This window comes from Phasianus colchicus, chromosome 5 (assembly GCF_987193195.1).
Source record: "Phasianus colchicus chromosome 5, bPhaCol1.hap1.1, whole genome shotgun sequence".
Taxonomy (NCBI): Eukaryota; Metazoa; Chordata; class Aves; order Galliformes; family Phasianidae; genus Phasianus; species Phasianus colchicus.
Window position 1 is genome coordinate 10,167,771 of NC_143440.1, and position 19,052 is coordinate 10,186,822.

Consider the following 19,052-nt stretch of genomic DNA (forward strand, 5'->3'; position numbering starts at 1 on the left):
AACTCATTTTCCACTTTCTCATCACTTTTAAAAGCATGAAAAAAGTATTTTAGTATTAAATTGCTTTCATACACAGTGAAATACATGATTTCAAACTATAAATCATGCCAACACTCCTCATTTTAGATTAATGTATTATCTGAAATTATAGTAAACATTGTCAGTAATTTAATTTAATACCAAAATAAGATTTTTCTCTTTTCAAGAGGAAGGTAGGGATTTTTCAACCGTAATGAATTTGAAATGAGTCCAAACTATAAGTTCTATAACTTACCTCAGTGTATTGTTTGAAGTAAGCCACTGTAAATATTATTTTGAGAAAGAAGAAAAAGTAATTTGTCTTTGCCTCAGCAAATTGAAGGGGAAAAAATTGTTTTAAAAATTCTCTAGGTTTTGCATCCTGATTTGGAAACAGCAGATTATGCCTTCCCTCCCCCACGAACAGCTTTATCGCACACAAAAATGCTGGTAAGATTTCTTTGTAATGTCTAAATTTCTTAGAAAACTTGAAATTTTATACTAAATTTCTTTTAAGAATTTTGACTTTGTTTTCTTTTCCTTATCCTTTATTACTGGTGGAGTAAGGAATTGGCACCAGGACATTGCATTCTGTTCTGTAACAGGATTCTCATGGGTTCAAAGCTCTTATAAAGATGATTGTTAACATGCAAACACCTTATTTTCCTTTAAAAAAAAGTGTTCTTAAAAAGACTATTGAGTTAAATCTGTGCTTTCTCTGTTTCGCAGACCAGTGAAGTTGCAAAATTTTGCTGGGGTGGGCAAACTAGTTTTCTGTTTTTCTGTCTATATTCGTCTATTATTTTAGAGACATTAAAAACATATATAATTTTAGAGTAAATTTAGGTACGGATAAGTGTGGTAGTCATGTCAGCAAAACATAAGACCCTGATTTTACAATAGTAATGGTAGGTGTTTTACGTTATATGTTTGGGCATGTTGGGAAAGGAATTGTATGGGTTTTTTAAACATTGTTTTTGTTTTGATGAACTTCACTCAACCTGAAAACAATACATTCTTTTTGATATACAGTCTGTAGTAAAAGAAAAAAGAAAGCAGCCCAGAGAGTTATCTACTAAGGTCTAATTAACTTAAGTTACAAATAATTGTGAATCCATGAAACCTTAATAACCTAGTAAAGCTACTGGCTTTAGCTTGAAGGAACTGCAACTGGAGTTAATGATATAAATAAAAATATGAGAGCCAATTCAATTTTAAAATACATCTTAGTTTTGTTTTGCAGGTATATTCTGCAGTTGCCTAAGATTCTTTTCTGCTTGCAATTTTCAAATTAAAATTTCTTCAAAAAATTATTCGAACACTTTCTAGGACCTCAGGTTTTAGACACAGCTGTAGTCCAACTAGATACTGGCAGTGAAATGAAAATAATGTGGATGACACAGTATTTGATTGCAGTGGTTTTAATTGCATCTGGCCTGAAGATGACCCTGACCCAAGGCTGCCATCATCTGTTCATATCAATTCCACTAGCACATCCATGTCTTTGTAAGCACTCCCCTACTCAATTTGATGAAAATAAACCTGCTCCAGTGTCACCACCTCCAATGGCACAGTAGAGCCATGCTATCTTAAGGAGAAAATCCAGGCTAAGATACCTGCTTTTCTTTCATTACCATTGATTTTCACTGGATGACCATCCAAACAGTTATACTTGCTCTGCCCTGACGCTGACAGTGCTGTGCAGGTATGAAAAAAGAAAAACAGGAGAAAAGGGGTGGGCATGTACTAAATCTGGCGTTGTAATCCAGACACAGGTCAGTGAAACTGTAGCCTGACATCGGATGGATTTGTATGTATGCACTTCACATGACGTGCAGATTTGCTGCACTGTTTGACAAATCAGTAGGCGTCCTATCAATTAGCTTTATATTAGCTTTATATGAAACATGAAAAAAATCATAACATGAAAATGTTTTGAGAATGTGTTCAATGCTTTTGTAGGATAAAGAAGTGCGAGCAATTTTCCTTAGGCTATTTGCACAACTTTTCCAAGGATACCGGTCATGCCTTCAGCTGATCAGAATTCATGCTGAGCCAGTCATTCATTTCCACAAGGTAAAAGAGAAGCAGTAATTTTTATTTGCTTAGCGTTTGTAGTTGTTATGTTATTACCATGCGCTTGCCTTTTGTGTAAGAGTTTACAAAACTGAAAGATAAATCTCAGATGCTTTTTAAATTGCTGTTGACATGCAAAAATTAATCAAGATCATTTTGACATAGCATAAAATCAGTGCTTTTTAGTGGGACAAATTGTAGAGGCAGTGATAAACATGAAGTGAACAACATTAAAATTCATTATAAAGAAACATCTGGGGAATCATCAAGGAATTTTGAAAAGATGTGTGTCTTTACAAGGCAATAATTGAAAGTACCAGTTTTGTTTTATTACCTGTAAGATATCTAAATGTGTACATAAAATCCTGTTGCATCACAGCTGGTATAAATACAGGTATAAAAAGTAATTAGGTAATATAAGAAGTTTCAATTAGAAAGTGCCTCATGTTACTGAAGTCTGCTGAAAATGCATAGTTTGCTTGTACAAACATAGTTGTTTCTATTTTTGATACTGATAAAATACTTGCATTCCTTTCTGTCTTTAATACAGGCAGCCTTTTTGGGCCAGCGAGGCTTGATTGAGAATGACTTCCTAACCAAAGTTCTCAATGGAATGGCATTTGCTGGTTTTGTGTCAGAGAGGGGACCTCCCTTTAGAGCCTGTGATCTTTTTGATGAGGTGAAGTGTTTTTTTGTTGTTTATTTCTTCTTTTAATCCCAAGTAAATTAAAATATACCTGTGACTTTTCAACTTCTTAAAAATTTAAGTTCTTCCAAATACTCAATATTTATGATATAAAACTTATGCTAGTTTCTGTTTTCTCATTTTCTATTAATCACGCGTTTCTAGCTTCCTTTCATAACATCATGCCATGTCCAAATATATGGAATTAAAGATTTGTGTATTACCCTGTGTAAATCATGGTAATGCTGTTCCTGTTGTCAGGTTTGGAAGTGTGTAATGCATCACATGTAGTACAGAATTGAGTAATTTAATTACATTCTTAGAAACATTGAAAAAGTAATGAGAAAAATTAAATACCCAAGAAAATGAACTGGGACAAACATTATTTTCTTTTAAAAATCAGTACCATATTTTTTCTATACTGCTTTTTATTTGAATATACAGTACAAATAGAGTTTGGTATTAACTGCTTAGCAACGGTGCATTTGAGAAATGTAGATTATAGCATTAGAAATGCCAAAGGAATGATTTAGGTATGTAGGATTTCTGTGTTAGGTTAGTTTATAAGATCTGGCAGCAGAAGCTCTGTAAGTGAAAATATGTTGTAGAGCAAGGCGACTGCAAATTTTTCCCTTTTTTCTTTCTCAGTTTCATTTTAATATTAGCATTTCATAATATAAAGAATAAATAAATTACCTTTAGTTAAATTGTAAACATGTTGTGGTTGTTTTTCTTTTTTTTTTTTTAAGTTGGTAGCCTTTGAAGTTGAAAGAATTAAGGCTGATGAAGGTAATCCACCAAAAATGATAAAGCATGTTAGAGAACTTGCAGAACAGCTCTTCAAAAATGTAAGTTTACTCTACCTATTGCACTTCAGAGTTGATAACTGTTTTCTGTTCAGTTTTCTGAGTTTGATCCAGTGTCTGAAAACAGAAATGACTGCTTGTGGTTGCCATCTGCATTATAACTGAAGACTTGGGAGCTTGAAATCCCAATAATTTTGTATATTAAGGAAGTTCAATATATTAATACTAATTTATTAATGTTAATAGTGATTTACCAATGTCCTACTGCTATTTAGCACAGTTTTTTTCATCTGTATTCACTAAATATATATAAACTGTTATTTTCGCTGCTGCAACCTGTCTGGACCAAACAAGTCTCCTATCTTACCTCAACAGTTTCCCATAAGAAAACAGTTTGGTGTAGTGTATTCTTCCAGCAGATGTGCCCTGCTGTGTAACCCAGGCCCCTGGTTTCTGTGTGCAGCAAGTGTTAACTATATCACATCTTATGGGTTGCTTCTTGGACTCTGGGTTTCCTAGAATACTGTTCCCAGTTGCATTCTTTCCTTCCTATCATGTCTTTATGTTGTACAGTGCTTTTCTAAAATCCCCTAACATTCCATTAAATCGTTTTTTTTTTTAAATTGTTTACTTGTTTTTTTTGGCATCAGCTAATCTACGTCCTCGTCATATTTCCTGTCGTTGTTCAGACTCAACAAAGCAATATCTATTTTTCAATCAGTCAACACCTTTATCACCCTATCTTCTTCTGTATCCCACTTCCCCAGAACTATAATTTACAACTGCTCTGCTATAAAAAACACAGAAATTTCTAACTAGTGCTAAGTTCTGGGCTGTTTTTTGCCTTTTTTTTTTTTTTTTTTCCCCCATAATATGTTGTCTTTGAGCATTTCATCACTGTTAATGCAGTCTCTGCTTTTGGTAGGATTAATATATTTAACATAGTATATCCAAAGTTTTACAAATCTTGCACATGGAGGTCTTGTGTCTGTAAATTTTGGATGGAAAATATATCTATATATTTTAAAAGGTGTTTACGAAATGAGGCTAGTCCAGCTTTCAATATTGTCCTTGGTTGCAGAATTTGTGTACTTGTGTTCAGATATGGTATCTCTCTTTCCCATCCTCCACTCTTTGTCATTTTTTTCCTCCAAAATTGCCAAATGGCTTTTCTACATTTTTGAATGAAAGGATTTATTTAGGCTCATACACCATACTCCATGCCTGCTCCTGCTGTGCTTCTCTTCACCTTCTCTGCAATTATGGAGAGGAGCTTTGTGTTATGTGGTAGGACCCAAGTCAGAAGAGCTGTTAGTGGACCTGTTCCATTCACATTGATTGCATTATTTCACTAATTCTACATAATATCCAAGAACATAGTCTGGGAAGTTTCTTGCCTGCTGTTTTAAAATGTTGCATTAGGTGTTTATTCATTGAAGAGAGGTATGGGAAGAATAAAGCTGTAGTATATATTTATAGTGATGATGTTATTTACATTTCAAGTGAAGTTGTGTTAAGATGGAACTTTAAAGTCTGTGAGCACGTTTAGTAAAGTGACTTCTCAAACACAGAGTATTTGTAAGTGGAGGTATTTTTGACAGCATTAAATTTTAAACTCCATGAGTGTCTGTGTGCCTCTCTCTTTCTCTCTGTGCCTTTCATAATGAAAGAACCTACTGTATATGTACAACTTCTCACTTAAATGATTTCTTAAAATCAGTGTCAAAACTCATTCATTTTCATTTGTTCCCATGATAAGATTTACTTATACCGTTGCAACTGACATGATACTGCTTCACCACTAAGTCAATGACTTCAGAAGTCATATTTTTAATAATTATGCATCTTTAAATAATGTACTTTGGTAAGCAACATTGCTTCCAAAAGTTATGCTTAGAGTGATCTCATTTTAATCTCACGGCATGACATAATCTAATCTTATTCCACAGTTACAGTGATCATTATCTCGTAGCTGTAATAGTCTAAAAGCATGTGAGAAGCAAGGTTTGTTAGGGAGAAATAACATTTTTATTAGTCTAGCTGGTACAGGTGGAAAATCTAGACAAGTTTTTGGCATCTACTGCTTCAGTAGTTGAAGACATTAGACCTAAATTCCTGATCTGTATATCATTGCATATGCAGAGCTGGCATTAGCTTTGTGATGTCCAAGATGAAAGTTACTCTTCCCTCTGGATCTCTCTTGTCCATGAAATGGAATGTGAAATAATTATTTTTCCTTTCTTTTTTTTTCCCCCATTTAATATCATTTTTTACCCCCTGTTGATCTTGTGTTTGCTTTCTCAGCCTGGCATCTGCTACTGTCATCCTAACAGCTAGATTTTTGGCTTGTTGCATTAAACTCTCCACAAAGAATTTGTACAGCTAAGTAGCTGGTTTGTTTTTCTGCATCTGAGACCAAATGTATTAATTTTGTTTCAAATTGACATATTCAGTCTCCTTGTTGCCTATGGCTTCTGTAAATGAAAGCATCAGGCTAACTGCTAGTTAATTGAGTTTTATTGCAAGCTGGTTGTGCTTGTATTACAAAAACCTGATTGATTGAATGGCTCTCTTTGGCAGCTGTATGTAGCCAATTATAAGGAATAGCATAGAGTAAAACTGATTAAGTTCAAATATGACCAATGACAAGCCCTGGTAGATGAATGAAGAAAATACATTGTTTGATTTGATTGATTGCTCAAGACACAAGATGTGATACTCTTAATGATGGTAGAAATTTGGTGTTGCATTTAGATCTCTGCCATATTTTAGAAAAGGTAGTACCTTATGCCAGAAAGCCAAAAATCAGAAAAGATTGTCAGCTATTTGAGGAAAAAAATAAAAGAAATTCTGGATTTTCATACTTCACTGTCCTTAGGATTTCTTTCTGGGAATTATGTCTTACATATGCTGAAATCTATGTGGAGGCAGTAAAATGAAATGTGGTTTGTGGTATACTCGGTTGCTGACCACCTGTGGCAAAAGATGCCACAAATGCTGAAGAACATACTGACACAGAACTGCCACAAATGCTGAAGAACATACTGACACAGAACAAGAAGTATAGTATCACACATATAATCAACATCACTTTTGTATGATAGAGAGCATTTATGCTCATCTTTGCTATTGCACTAATGCACATTAATGTCAAGATGAAGAAAATTATCAGAACCATTATGCAGTAGCAGGTGGAGCAATTATTTTGGTAAAACAAGTAAGGCAGGGAAAACCTTAAAGCAAGGGTGAAAAATTTGTGCATATTACACTTGCAAAGATCATAAAAGAATGAGTGAAAAATCACTGTAGGCAAACTTTACTTTTCACAGTGGAAATTTTGACTTTTGTCAATGATAGAAGTCTTTTCTGTCGATTGAGAACACTTCAGAATCTGATGTGACAGCTTCCTTTTTTTTTTTTTTATATCGTAGTTTCGGTCCAGCATTTCCTCTCAGATCACCTGTAAATCTTTTTTGTTTCTACTGTGTAAACAGTGAACGGTATAACATTTTTATGATACGTACAGAAGATAGAAAATTGTTACCTAGTGAAATAGGGCAATGGTTTCAAACATGATACAAAAATGAATTTTCATTCCTAGATTAGACCAAGATGAGAATGTTTTTGAGTACTTGGTGACAAGACTGTATATTATAATATTTTTAAATTTGTCTCTATTCAGTAGGATGATTTTTCTATCTTCTTTTTAAACTGTAAATATTAAGTTGCATAAAAACGACCTAAGTTAAACTGTGATTTTCTTTTGCTCTCTTTCTTTTTTGAATTACATTGAATTTTGTCAAAAATAATTTTATAAAAGCATTTAATGAGATTGGAAATATTACATTTAATGAATCAAAGATGATACAAATTTCAAACACGTCAATAATCATCTGCGTTAGTTGGCTTAGTCCCTCAGGTATGACAGGTAATAACAGTGATAAAAATGGTTGAGACAATTGATAATACAAGTTAAGATTTTTGTCTAACATTTTGCCTGCAGGAGAATCCCAATCCCCACATAGCATTCCAGAAAGTGCCACGGCCCACGGAGGGCTCCCACTTGCGGGTTCACATCCTCCCATTCCCCCGGATCAATGAGTGCCGAGTACAGGAGCTGCTCCAGGAAGGTCTTGCAAGGAGTCAGGGTGCCCCCCCTGCCACTAGGGGGGACAAGAAGTGTGTTGTTCCCGCAGGCCCTCCTGTTGGTATGTTTACTTGTTTCATGACTTCTACTGTTTCTCATGTTTTGAATGTATGATCAGCATGGCTGCAATGTATTGCTCCCAAGAAAAATACCAAGTTGTTGGAATTTATTCAGAGAAGGGGAACCAAGCTGGTGAAGGGGCTAGAAAACGAGACATGAGGAAGAGCTGGGGAAACTGGAGTCCTTTAGCATGGAGAATAGAAGGCTGAGGTGAGACCTTATCTGTCACTCTCTACTACTACCAGCACTTTCAGCCAGTCAGGGGAAAGGATGATCCCACTTTGCGCTAAGCTCACCTCAACCAGCCTTTGCATTTCTGGGTGCTGCAGTGTAAGGACATAAAGCTATCAGAGAGCCTCCAAAGGTGGAATACAAAGGTGGTGGAGGGTCTAGAGAGCAAGATGTATGAGGTCCCTTGGTTTGCTCAACCCAGAGAAGGGGGATGCTGAGGAAAGGGCTTTATCTAAAATGTATCTAAATATCCTTACCTAAATATAAAGAGCAGATGTAAAACATTTCTTCATTTGGTTTTAATGCCAGAGAAATTGTATTCATCATAATCGTATTTATCTGTCTGGATGATGGCATAAAAAAGTGTATTCAGTAACATGCAAGATACAGGAAGCTAGTAGAGCTTGTAAAAATTATTCAAGGAGGGATTTAGAATGGCAATTTATCATGGAAAATTAAATGACTGATCTGTTCAGTGTTGTCCTTCTCTGCCCTTTTTCTTCAGATTTTTGCAGTTGCATGGGCATGCTTGACTGACTAGGCAACATTTCTGCAGAATTTCATTTTGGGATTATAATAGGGCAAACATGACCCAGCAATGTCAAACTATTGCAAAAAAGACAAACATCTTAGTAGGATGTATAAACAGGAGTACAATCAGTGAACCCCGTGAAGAAATCCTTTCATTGTAGTCTGTATCCATTTTTGGACACTGGAAGATCGCCTGCATTTTTGATTGTGTTGAAGGGAGTCCAGAAAAAGGCAACAAGAATGACCAGTGGCCTGGAGAATGTGACATGTGTGGAAAGATGGAGAGTTGTTTAGACTAAAAACCAGAAGACTGAAGGGACGCATAGTAACAGTCTTCAATTATGTAAGATGCTGTTAAAAAGAAGATGGGAATAATCTGCAGTGATAAGAATTAATCCATGTAATTACAACACTGAAGTTATTTGTTAGGGAAAACTTGGTAAAATGAAGATTGTGAAGCATTTGAATGGATTTCTTGGGAAGCCACAGAGTCTGTTATTACAGAACTTTGGAAACTTATTAGACAAACAAGAGGAATAATATAGAATTGATCCTGTCTTGGGCCAGCGGGGATGAACTAGATGGCTTCTTGTGACCTATTTCTCTTTGGATTTGTGTAAGAAGAGGATAAACTCCATTTACCTGCCATTGCTTTTGATTGTATCTTTAGATCTTATTGTCTTATCTGCTACTTATCTGTTAGGTTCTTTCTGGGCTAAGTGCAAGAAAAGGTTTCCTTTCTTAATGACCGTATATTTATGTCAAAACTTTACATTTTTTCATAACTTTCACAGCCATATTCCCAACTATCATTAGTGTCAACGTCCTTGTATACTAGGAGCTCATTATCTACCAAAAAAAAAGGAACTATTCTGCATTTATAGTCTATTTACTAGATTCTCTCATTGTTTCTTGAAATTCATGCAGATTACCATGTTAAGAAAATAATCTTTAGATCCCAGCAAATTTGAATCTAGAAAAGAGAATACATTTTTGGGGTTTTATTTCATGTCACTGGATTCTTGACATGGCTGAAGAATTCTTTTAGAACGAAGTAGCTATCTCCTGCCTGATTTCTCCTGTGAAATGTACATATAGTTTGCTTTGGAACAAGTGTGTGTGTGTATTTATATATACATACAAACATTTTATATCAATTTCTATTTATTTATGTATTTCATTAGCATGTTAACTTCTGAAGATTGGAATCTTGTTATGCCTATAGAAAACCAATGGGGAACATCTACTGCTTTAGTTAAAAATCAGACTGCTCTCATGCAGGTAGCAAAGAAAATAAAACAGATTCTATGTTTGCATCTGTATATGTTTACTTACTGTAGATGCTTACATGCTGTATATGCTTACAAATACTGATAGTATTTGCTTAACAGAATAGAATGGAGGGGCACATTGTTTATTTTTAAGAACCTTCTGGTATTCTTTGTGACTCTTGCAGAATACATTCATACATGTGTATTCTTTTCTTTTTATGTTAGTTTCCATAATGGAAAAAGGAAGCACGGTTTTCAATAGTGCACAAAGGTTGGAAGTTGTTAGAAACTGCATCTCATTCATCTTTGAAAATAAATTTTTGGAGACTGAAAAGGTAATAAAATTAAATTTTTACTTTCCTAAATATGCATAAATTCTGTTAATGAACAAAATGGAGACTGACCTTGGCATAAATTATGTTTTGTAGTCTTACATTTCAAACTATTATTTTTGTAATTTAAGTGATGAAGTAAATGATAAAATGAATAATCTCAATGTAATCTTATATGTAATATGAGGGAAATAAATTTGGAAACTTGAATGCGTAAATTTGCTAATTTCTCCTTCCATTATGAATAGTATTGTCCACATCATTAATCTTTTTAAAGAATAATTTTCAGCCTGATTAATTCTGCTGTTTTTTAAAATCAGTAGTTTGATAGAACTCAGAGGTAGATGTCAGTATTTCACGTCAGTTTTTTCTCAGATGTTAAAGTTGTTAACATCCTTATTTTTTTACATTAAGATGCTGTCCCTTTTTGCAGATTCTGCCCATAGAATTTTAATGTTTCTATTCTAGAGCGATCACTCAAACACGTACTCAAACCTGAATGTGCATCTAAAAATGGCAGTATAATTATTTTCAGAAATTTTTGGATTTCTCAGAATAGTTTCATCTGTATATCTGTGAGGTTGCATAATTCAAGATATAAACCAAGAAACTCTGGTTTCCTAAGATAGTCTATCCAAATGCAGAAGAGAAAAATCCTAATAAAATTGTAGCTCTCTTTAAAGAGTTTTGAATGCATGTGTTGCAGAATAGTTTTTAACCACGTTCAACTTGCAGTCAACTAGAAAATTTCAGCAATATTTTCGGACCCTGCCTAGAAAAGTTGTCCTTTGATAATAAGCTGCCTTTTGTTGTTTATCTTTTGCTGTCTATTCAAACTTCCCTAAAGGGACACAGTTGATAATCACTGAGGTGGCACTTGCTACATCGTTAAACCGTTGGTATAAATATTTTATTGGCCCTAATTTAGGGTAAACTTGATAACAGTCTTGTGACTCAGTGCTATGAGTGGTATGCATCTTTTAAAACCATTTGTCATTCATTGTTTATCAAAAACCATGCTAGCTGGCCTTGATATGTGAACTTAAGACCTAGCCTGGCTGGTACAGCTACAGCATGTGCTTTCATGCACAGTAATCCATTTCCGATTTCCTGTTCATTCTGTGCCTTTCTATATTCACTTGTTTCCATTTAGAGATGTAGATGAGAGATGTTGTTTAATGTATTAGAAAAAAAAAAACGTGGAAAATAAAGATTATAGTGATTTTGCTTGAGTCTGTTACATGAAAATTTGATATTCTGAAAGGCATTCAGATACTATATGTACTATGACTTAATGTTTCCTGATAAAGAATATATGATACTCACTGTTTTGCAATTTCATGTTAGTGAAGTTAGATTTTTCTTTTCTCCAGACCTTGCCTGCAGCTCTGAGAGCCCTAAAAGGAAAGGCAGCCCGGCACTGCCTGACACAGGAATTAGGCCTGCATGTTAAACAAAATCGAGCGATACTGGACCATCAGCAGTTTGACTACATAGTACGAATGATGAACTGTGCTTTGCAGGTACAGTGTGGGAAGGTTTGGTTCTTTGTCTTTTTGTGACTGTGATAAGTAAAATATTGTTTACAGTGATGTGGAGAAGCAAAATAATTGAATGATAGGACCATGTACTACAGTGAGGTAGCAGATATTAGGTGAGAGCGATTGAACAGATTTTGTAGTTGGAAGGATAAAGGAGAAAATGCAAAGATCTGTACTGATCTGTGTAGTATGAAAATTAGAAAGGAAACTGCTTACATGCTTATTCATTTAGAAAGAATTTAGATTCAGTTGTAAGTATTGAACAGATTCATAATAGCTTTACATACTTTTTTATGAATAGTGTTAACTTTTCTGGGTAGTTTTCAACTATGAGTTCCTAAAACGTGTAACACCTGCTGCACGGTTTAGCAAAAGGTAAGCTTTTTTTCTTTGTTGTCACAAGTGCAAACATTTTTCAAGAAAAAAATAAACCTTCCCTTATTCATAGTTGTAGTTCTGCTTTTCTGTGTCGTGTCAGAAACTCACTTTCTTTGGCGTTTCAGTTAATCTATTAATTTTTTCTACTGGTAAAAAACTTACTGGTAAGTAAGTTATAAACTTTTTAACAGGTAGCTATGAGAATAACATATGTGTATGAGTTCTTTTGATCTTCATTTGATTCATTGTTCTGATTTAACCATATGTTGCACCTGCTATATATTCCGGAGTCATAGATTTTCCTTCAAACCAGAAAACAGAATTTTCTAGACGTACCACGAATTTTGGTCCTACTCTAGAAGTAGTTCTGAGTTTCTGAAAAAAAAAAATCAGAGTTTTAGGCAACAGGAAGGAAATACAAATGTCTTTATTTGCCACATCTTAACAGATAGAAGAAGAAAATACTGAGTTGAGGAGATTTCCTTTTCTGAGGAAAGAAACACTGATGTTAACTTTTAATAAAGTCAGCAATTGCAGTTTTTCTGTTTGTGAAAAATTGATGTTCACTCTAGAATGAATTTAGTCCTTCTGGGGTCCTCAAATGTTCACAGAAATGAATGTCTATAAAGTCATACTGAAGTAAAATGGAATGATTGTTATTTTTCTTAATAAATGTAGCAAAATCAACTCAAATCATGCAGAGGAAACAAATATATGGATTAAGGGGGCACAGGGTGGGGTTATTTTTTGCCCCTTTTTTTCTCTCCTTTTTTCCTAATAATATTTTTGTATCTTTGAAATGTAAGATGGAAATTTCCATTTCTCAGTAGTAAGCTTAGCCAATGTGAAAACATCTGAACTCCTGACACTGGGCAGCTAGTTAGTATTCACTACATCCACTTTTATGACATATGAAATTATTTATTAAGATAAAAGCTTGATTTATAATTTGTCTATGCACTTTGTTCAGCTGTATTATTTGGAACGATATGTAAATTGTGACATTTTTGGAGCTTCTCTGTATCAGTTCAAGACAAAAATATATTATTAAGAACATAGTTAAGTTTGTCCTTGCTGCAAAGAGTCTCAGCAAGTCAGCATTTTGCTGTAGAGGAATGTATCTTGTTAGCTGCAGGTCATGAGACCAAGGAACTTAAACAGTGTATATTAGAAAAATACAGAAACTTGATTTTAAAAATGTGATCATAACTGAAAATGCAGTCATGCTTTTATTTAGAATGCCAAATTAATGATGATGGAATTTTGGGGGATTAGACTGCAATATTGATTTAAGATCTTACAGAACTATTGGAATTATAAAAACCGTGTCCTTGAATGTCCTGTCTCAGATTTTTTTATTAATGTTATTGCTTGTTCCAATTGGTTTCTCCAAAATAGAAACAAATATTGTTATTACCATGGGGGATATGGCAGCAAATATGAAAGCTATGAGGAAGGGAGGACCCAAGGGGCATAGGTGATAGTTTGGGCACAATCCTGGCGTTGAACTGGTCTTGCTGCATGTGGTAGGTTGAGCTGGGATGTGTATGCAGTACATCCCAGCTTGATGGTTTTCCCTGGGAAAAGAAACAGTCTCACCTGTCTCATTTCCTGATGAGATAGGAACTCTGATGTTCCCCAGCCAGCAAACCTCTGCTTCCGATAATGTGAATTGTTAATAATAATGTGTACAGCTTGGTTGCTTCTGTATCTTTTGAATGTGAAACTGTATGGTTGGCATGTACAAAAATCTTTGTCTTACTGGGAACAGTACCACATATTACAAAATCAGGAAGATTGCATTCTTACTGCCCATCTCTCCATTGCTGTTCAAGATTTTCCTGGTTTCCAGTGTCAAGTTTTTTTGTGTGTGTTGCTTTTTTTTTCTTCTTTTAATTGAATGCACTTGCTTGCTTTACTTGAGTCTATTAAAATAAAAGTTAGATACTTTTTCAGAACTTCTATCATTTCAGAACTTTTCATCACTTGATTGATGAAAAGTAGAATATTAACACAGTGCTGGTAATAATCCCACCATGTATACTGTTGCTTGTTGCTAGTCTCTTTATACCTGGTGTGACGTGTTTGCTGCCATAATGCTTGAAAATAGACTAAGGCAGAGGAAGAAAATACTCATAGCATTGCTTCAAGTTAGAAGCTGTTTAATTTCAGTGAAATGTAAGTTATGTTGTAGTTCCCCGAGTGTCTGATCTCTAACCATTTTGCAACTGGGAGGAAAGGAAGAAAAGGGTATTTCACTGCTTTCTGTAGAGATGACAAAACTTGTGCTTGCCAGATCTCTGGTGTTTGTCAACATGAGTCTCTCAGTCCAAGTGTGGCATTCTTTTCAACTGTTCTTCTTTAGCCTATTTACAGTTTGAAAGTAACAAGCAAGACCTTGCTGCAAATTTTCAACAGGCCCATGGTATATGGAATTGTACAAGAAAACTTCAGATCAATTTACCTTCTTTATCAAGTGCAGAGTTGCATATCAAGCTGTGTGGTAGATGTTAGACAGCTGTACAAACAGTTAAGTTATGATGCAGCGAGTCAATACTGCAGCGTGAAAACTGTTTTCTGTTTGTGTTTGTGAAGTGCTGACCATCTACTGCTGCTGAAATGCAAATGTAAGAATTACTTCTGATCATTCATAGTAGTATAAAAATCAAAATGTCATGAAGATTCATTTAAGCTCACTCTCTTGGGGTTAAGTAGTCATTGGCCAAGTGCTAAAAACGTTACTTTCATTCTCTGAGTAAGAATTCTTCCCCTGACAAATCATGCATTCTGACAAGCATTTCAAGCAGCCTGTATCACAGCAGTGGTTAGTATCTGTGATAGCAGAAGATAAATGTTATGTTCCTTTCCATATGTTATATAACTAAATTACTGTTAAAAGCCATTTACGTTAACGTATTGATTGACAACTTATTCGTACAGGTAATGATATAATGTGAAAAATGTGAAAATGGTTTCTGTGGCATTTGCTTTCTGCTGTTGGGGTTACCTCAGAATAGTTTGCAACTACACGCAAATTTCTACTTTAAGGTTTTCATTTTCTCTAATGAAATATTTTCATTATTTTCATATTTTTAGAAAAGGCTGCCAGTACTGATTTTTAAGGATCTAAAAAGGCTATATGTTAGCAGAGTGCTTTTGCTATGTAATTATGTTTTGAGCAATAGGCTTTATTGTTAATGCAGATTAAGAAATAATGGCCAAAACCATGTTGAGGTCAATTTTTCATACTTAGCCATTAATTTTTCTCAGAATTCAGTTTTGCAAATACTGTCCAATAACAAGAAAGATTTTATTACTCCTAAGAGAAAATCAACCATGTGTGTGTCATATGATTCAAATTCTTGGCAATATAAAGGTTAAATGAACTAGCATTTCTCATATTTTATGTTGAAAACTACATTGCCAAACATCTTTCTTTGGAGGGTGATAGGAGGTCTTTCTTTCAGCCTTTTATTCCATGGCCTGCCGTTTGTTACTCGGTTTGTGTTCCTGGAAGCAAGCGCTTTCAGAAATGATGGTTGAACAGCAGCAATATTGTAAAGTATTTTAAGGTATTTCAAAACATTTCACGAATTAAAATCCTGGGAGTTTGAGAAGGCTGTACTTAACTCTATCAATTAATCAGTTCTTAGCGACTTGATCTTTTTCACAGTTGTGGTGTTATAGAAATTACTTCATCCTGCTGCCCCCGGGTTTGGTGGAAATGCCTTTGTCTGGGAGTGGGGCAGCAGGTTGGGGCTTCTCCACAGGGAGAGGCCCTGTGCAATGGGCACCCATGGAACTGCTCTACACCTGGCAGCTTCCAGTCCTTGCTTCTAGAAGCTGAAGTAAGTCTGACTTCTGCTCAATCTTTGTATTTCAATACAATTATTACATGATAGGAGGGTGTTTTTGTTAATTAAAGTATCAGTGGAGATACTTGAGTGCTGGCACTGCCGGCTGCTGTGGCTGGTTGCCACCTTGCTATGGGGCTGTGAACTGGCTGGGATCAGCTGCGATTTTACATGGCATTTCCAAAGCAATGTAAGCGTTTTGGGGGAAAAATAGAGAATATAGAGCATCCCAATGGCAGATGGCTGATTTGTGGCTGTGTTGTGTTGTTTTCGGTCAGATTCTATATGGCTTGCAGATAGGTTAATAAAAATGAGACACCCTTTCACACTTGGATGTTGTGTTGAAAGCACATAGCTTTGTGGAGCTTGGCATGGACTGCTCTTAAGTGTTCATTACTGTTAATTGCATCCTTGTGGTTGCTGCACATTTCTAATAACTCTGTGTTCTAAATGTTTTTGGTCGTCTTGATGAAAAGCAGACATGTGCATGTATGCTACTCACTGTTGTAAATAAAATAAGTCTGGTTTAGGAATTGTGTTATACTGCTGTGTAGTGACTCTGGAGCCTGTTCATGAAGGAGATGAAAGGTAAGTGGTTGGTTTTTTTTTAAAGATGTTTCTTGATGTTTAAAAGGGTAGGCATTTTGGTAATAAAGTAACTTATGTGAAATCAGTGACTTCTGTTTTCACAAGTTCTCCATTTATTTCTTCCATCTTTTTTATTAAATATAAAATATTTGTATTTAGAATGTAAAAGATGTATAGAATGTGTTTTTCATAACAAGGACACATAATTCAGTGTAGATTTGTGTATAATACTGTTAAGCACACGTACATGCACTTCATCCATATTGTGTCACTTTTTATATACAGTAAGAAAGAAAATATGATGCAGTATTGATGTTCAGTACCCAATCATTGAACATACTTCTGTGGCATCCCCATATGGACATGTGCAGTGGCTTTAGTTCAGTCTTTTATTACTGAAGTGAAGGGCAAGAGTTTTTCTGTCTAACAAGGTCTCTCTGGTCTTCCACACATCACATTCTTTCTTGGAAATTTGCATCAAAAAGTTGCCAGTCTGCTATAAAATAATCATCTTTTATTTATTTTTCACATGCTGTCATTTCTAAAACAGAACATTATAATATATTAAAGTCTTCTAATCATTTGGTTGCTATGATGTTTGTATAACCTTTGGTTTAAACAATTGAAATGTTGGCTGCTTGTGTTCAAAAACTGAAGTGCGATGTTGAGATAAATACCATAAAGTACAGCTGAGTTCTGGGTTTTGTCAATATTCTGTGTAAACTTTCACAAATGCATTAATATGACACAAAGTAATGAACATATGTGGCATTTTGGATTTTTTTTTTATTTTTTATTTTTTTTTTAAGGAAAAAGGCTTAAGGAGTAAATTTCATTACAATAATAGATGTATCTTTACTGTTACATATAAAAAGAGATCTGTGCAAAGTTTTAGAACAACAACAACAAAAATTTTAGGCCAGATTTATGACCTATGTGAATTGGTTTTTAAGATGCATGCAAAAATACCACGTATGTAAGCTGTGGTGAAGATTAGTAATTCCTTGCCATAAGCAGATGAGGGGTAGGGAGAAGCAGCTTTAGTACGTACTGAGGCAATGAAGTATTTAGAAGTAACTTCAGGTTATAATCTAAAAGAAACAAATAACCTTGCTTCACTCCCCCCAGTCAGATTCTTCAGCTCTTAACTCCAAAACTCCACTTGGGAGCTGGGGATTGAAATTTCAGTGACACATTTAACAATCTAAATTTTTACAGTGTTTGTGAGACTAGAAATAGAATTGATTAATTAACTAGATAGATTACTTGTCTTTAGAGGACAAAATTAACTTACTTTGGAATTAATGCAAATTTCTTTGGTTATATAAACACTGTGAGAAACCCTTGCTTTTGCTGTTAATTGAGCAAATATAAATTCAGAGAATGCATATGCCTAAATAAGTTGCATAGAATTAATATATAATATTCTCTATTCCTTCCAGGTGTATGGAACAGAGGAAAAAGGTTTTTTTTGCAAGGGAGCATTTTTTTTATTCGTAAGAGAACATATGTTAACGTAGGCAAAACCCGTGGACTAAAATAGCCTCTAATTTACTGTTTTTGGGCCAAGCCAAGGATTCTAATTGATTTCATTGGAATTTATTCCATTTTATTTATGAACTTAAACAACAACAACAAAAAAAAAACCCACAATTTAAAGGAGAATACTTATTTTAATTGACTATTTTGGAGCCTTGCCTTTGTCGTTAGGGAATAGCTGAAATAGTAACCATATGTGGTTCTGTTTAAAAGCCACAGACCACAGCTACAGTCCTGTTAACACAATTTGTTACTTAGCCTCTGAATTATATGTTTAAGAAAGGCATAGATTTAGGTCCTAGCTTGATTATGATAGATGGCTGTTACCTTCACAATCTCCTATCCATTTCACCTCGGCCCCTACAGAGCTGATTGGCATGTAAAACATAGTTTCTGTGAAGAAAATTGACAGTAGGCTTGCAGTATTTTATTTTTCACAAGCTCTCGGGCATAGTAGACCAGCAGTGTTGCATGGATCAAAGACATGAAAACCATAATTACAGAGCAGTCAGAAACAGGATGCTGAGATGTATTCAACTTTCTTATTATCTATATTTCAATGAACTTTAAAAAAGAGATTCAGGCTGCTGTTTGCATTTTATACACGCTCATCGCAAGGAGTTGCTCAAGGATAATTTGGTCTGAAATACCACATAGGAAAGATATGGATTTTATTGATCTTATGTAACTTCTAGTACCATAACAAGGGCAAAATGTACATATGAAAGCAATAGGCATCAGAATTGATTCACTTAAAATCAGTCAAGGAGACCATAATTGACTGCTCATGAAAACTTGTCTTATGGAAACAGGAAAGATCCTACCTGAAGTCTAATCGTTGCACCTTTGGTAGTATTCATTCCTGGCTTCACATCTGGGGGCATCCTGTGCTTTCAAGTAAGAACAGGTGTACTAAAATAAACGACTATTCTGATTATCCAAAAATTCACTTTCAGTAGCCTATTTGAAATTCATCTCTTTTGAGGTCACTTTGG

General features: G+C 34.8%; 1 protein-coding gene across 4 annotated transcripts in view; it reads left to right on the plus strand.

Moving 5' to 3' along the window:
• Window positions 1–19,052, plus strand: part of SBF2 (SET binding factor 2) — a 238,479-nt gene that overhangs the window by 135,903 nt on the left and 83,524 nt on the right. For all 4 annotated transcript variants that reach the window (XM_031613850.2, XM_031613849.2, XM_090140453.1 and 1 more), the window contains exons 10-16: window positions 391–468; window positions 1,981–2,094; window positions 2,645–2,773; window positions 3,529–3,627; window positions 7,589–7,793; window positions 10,051–10,160; window positions 11,531–11,680. In XM_031613850.2, coding sequence (XP_031469710.1) covers window positions 391–468; window positions 1,981–2,094; window positions 2,645–2,773; window positions 3,529–3,627; window positions 7,589–7,793; window positions 10,051–10,160; window positions 11,531–11,680 — 885 coding nt within the window. The remainder of the gene's footprint in view (window positions 1–390; window positions 469–1,980; window positions 2,095–2,644; window positions 2,774–3,528; window positions 3,628–7,588; window positions 7,794–10,050; window positions 10,161–11,530; window positions 11,681–19,052) is intronic.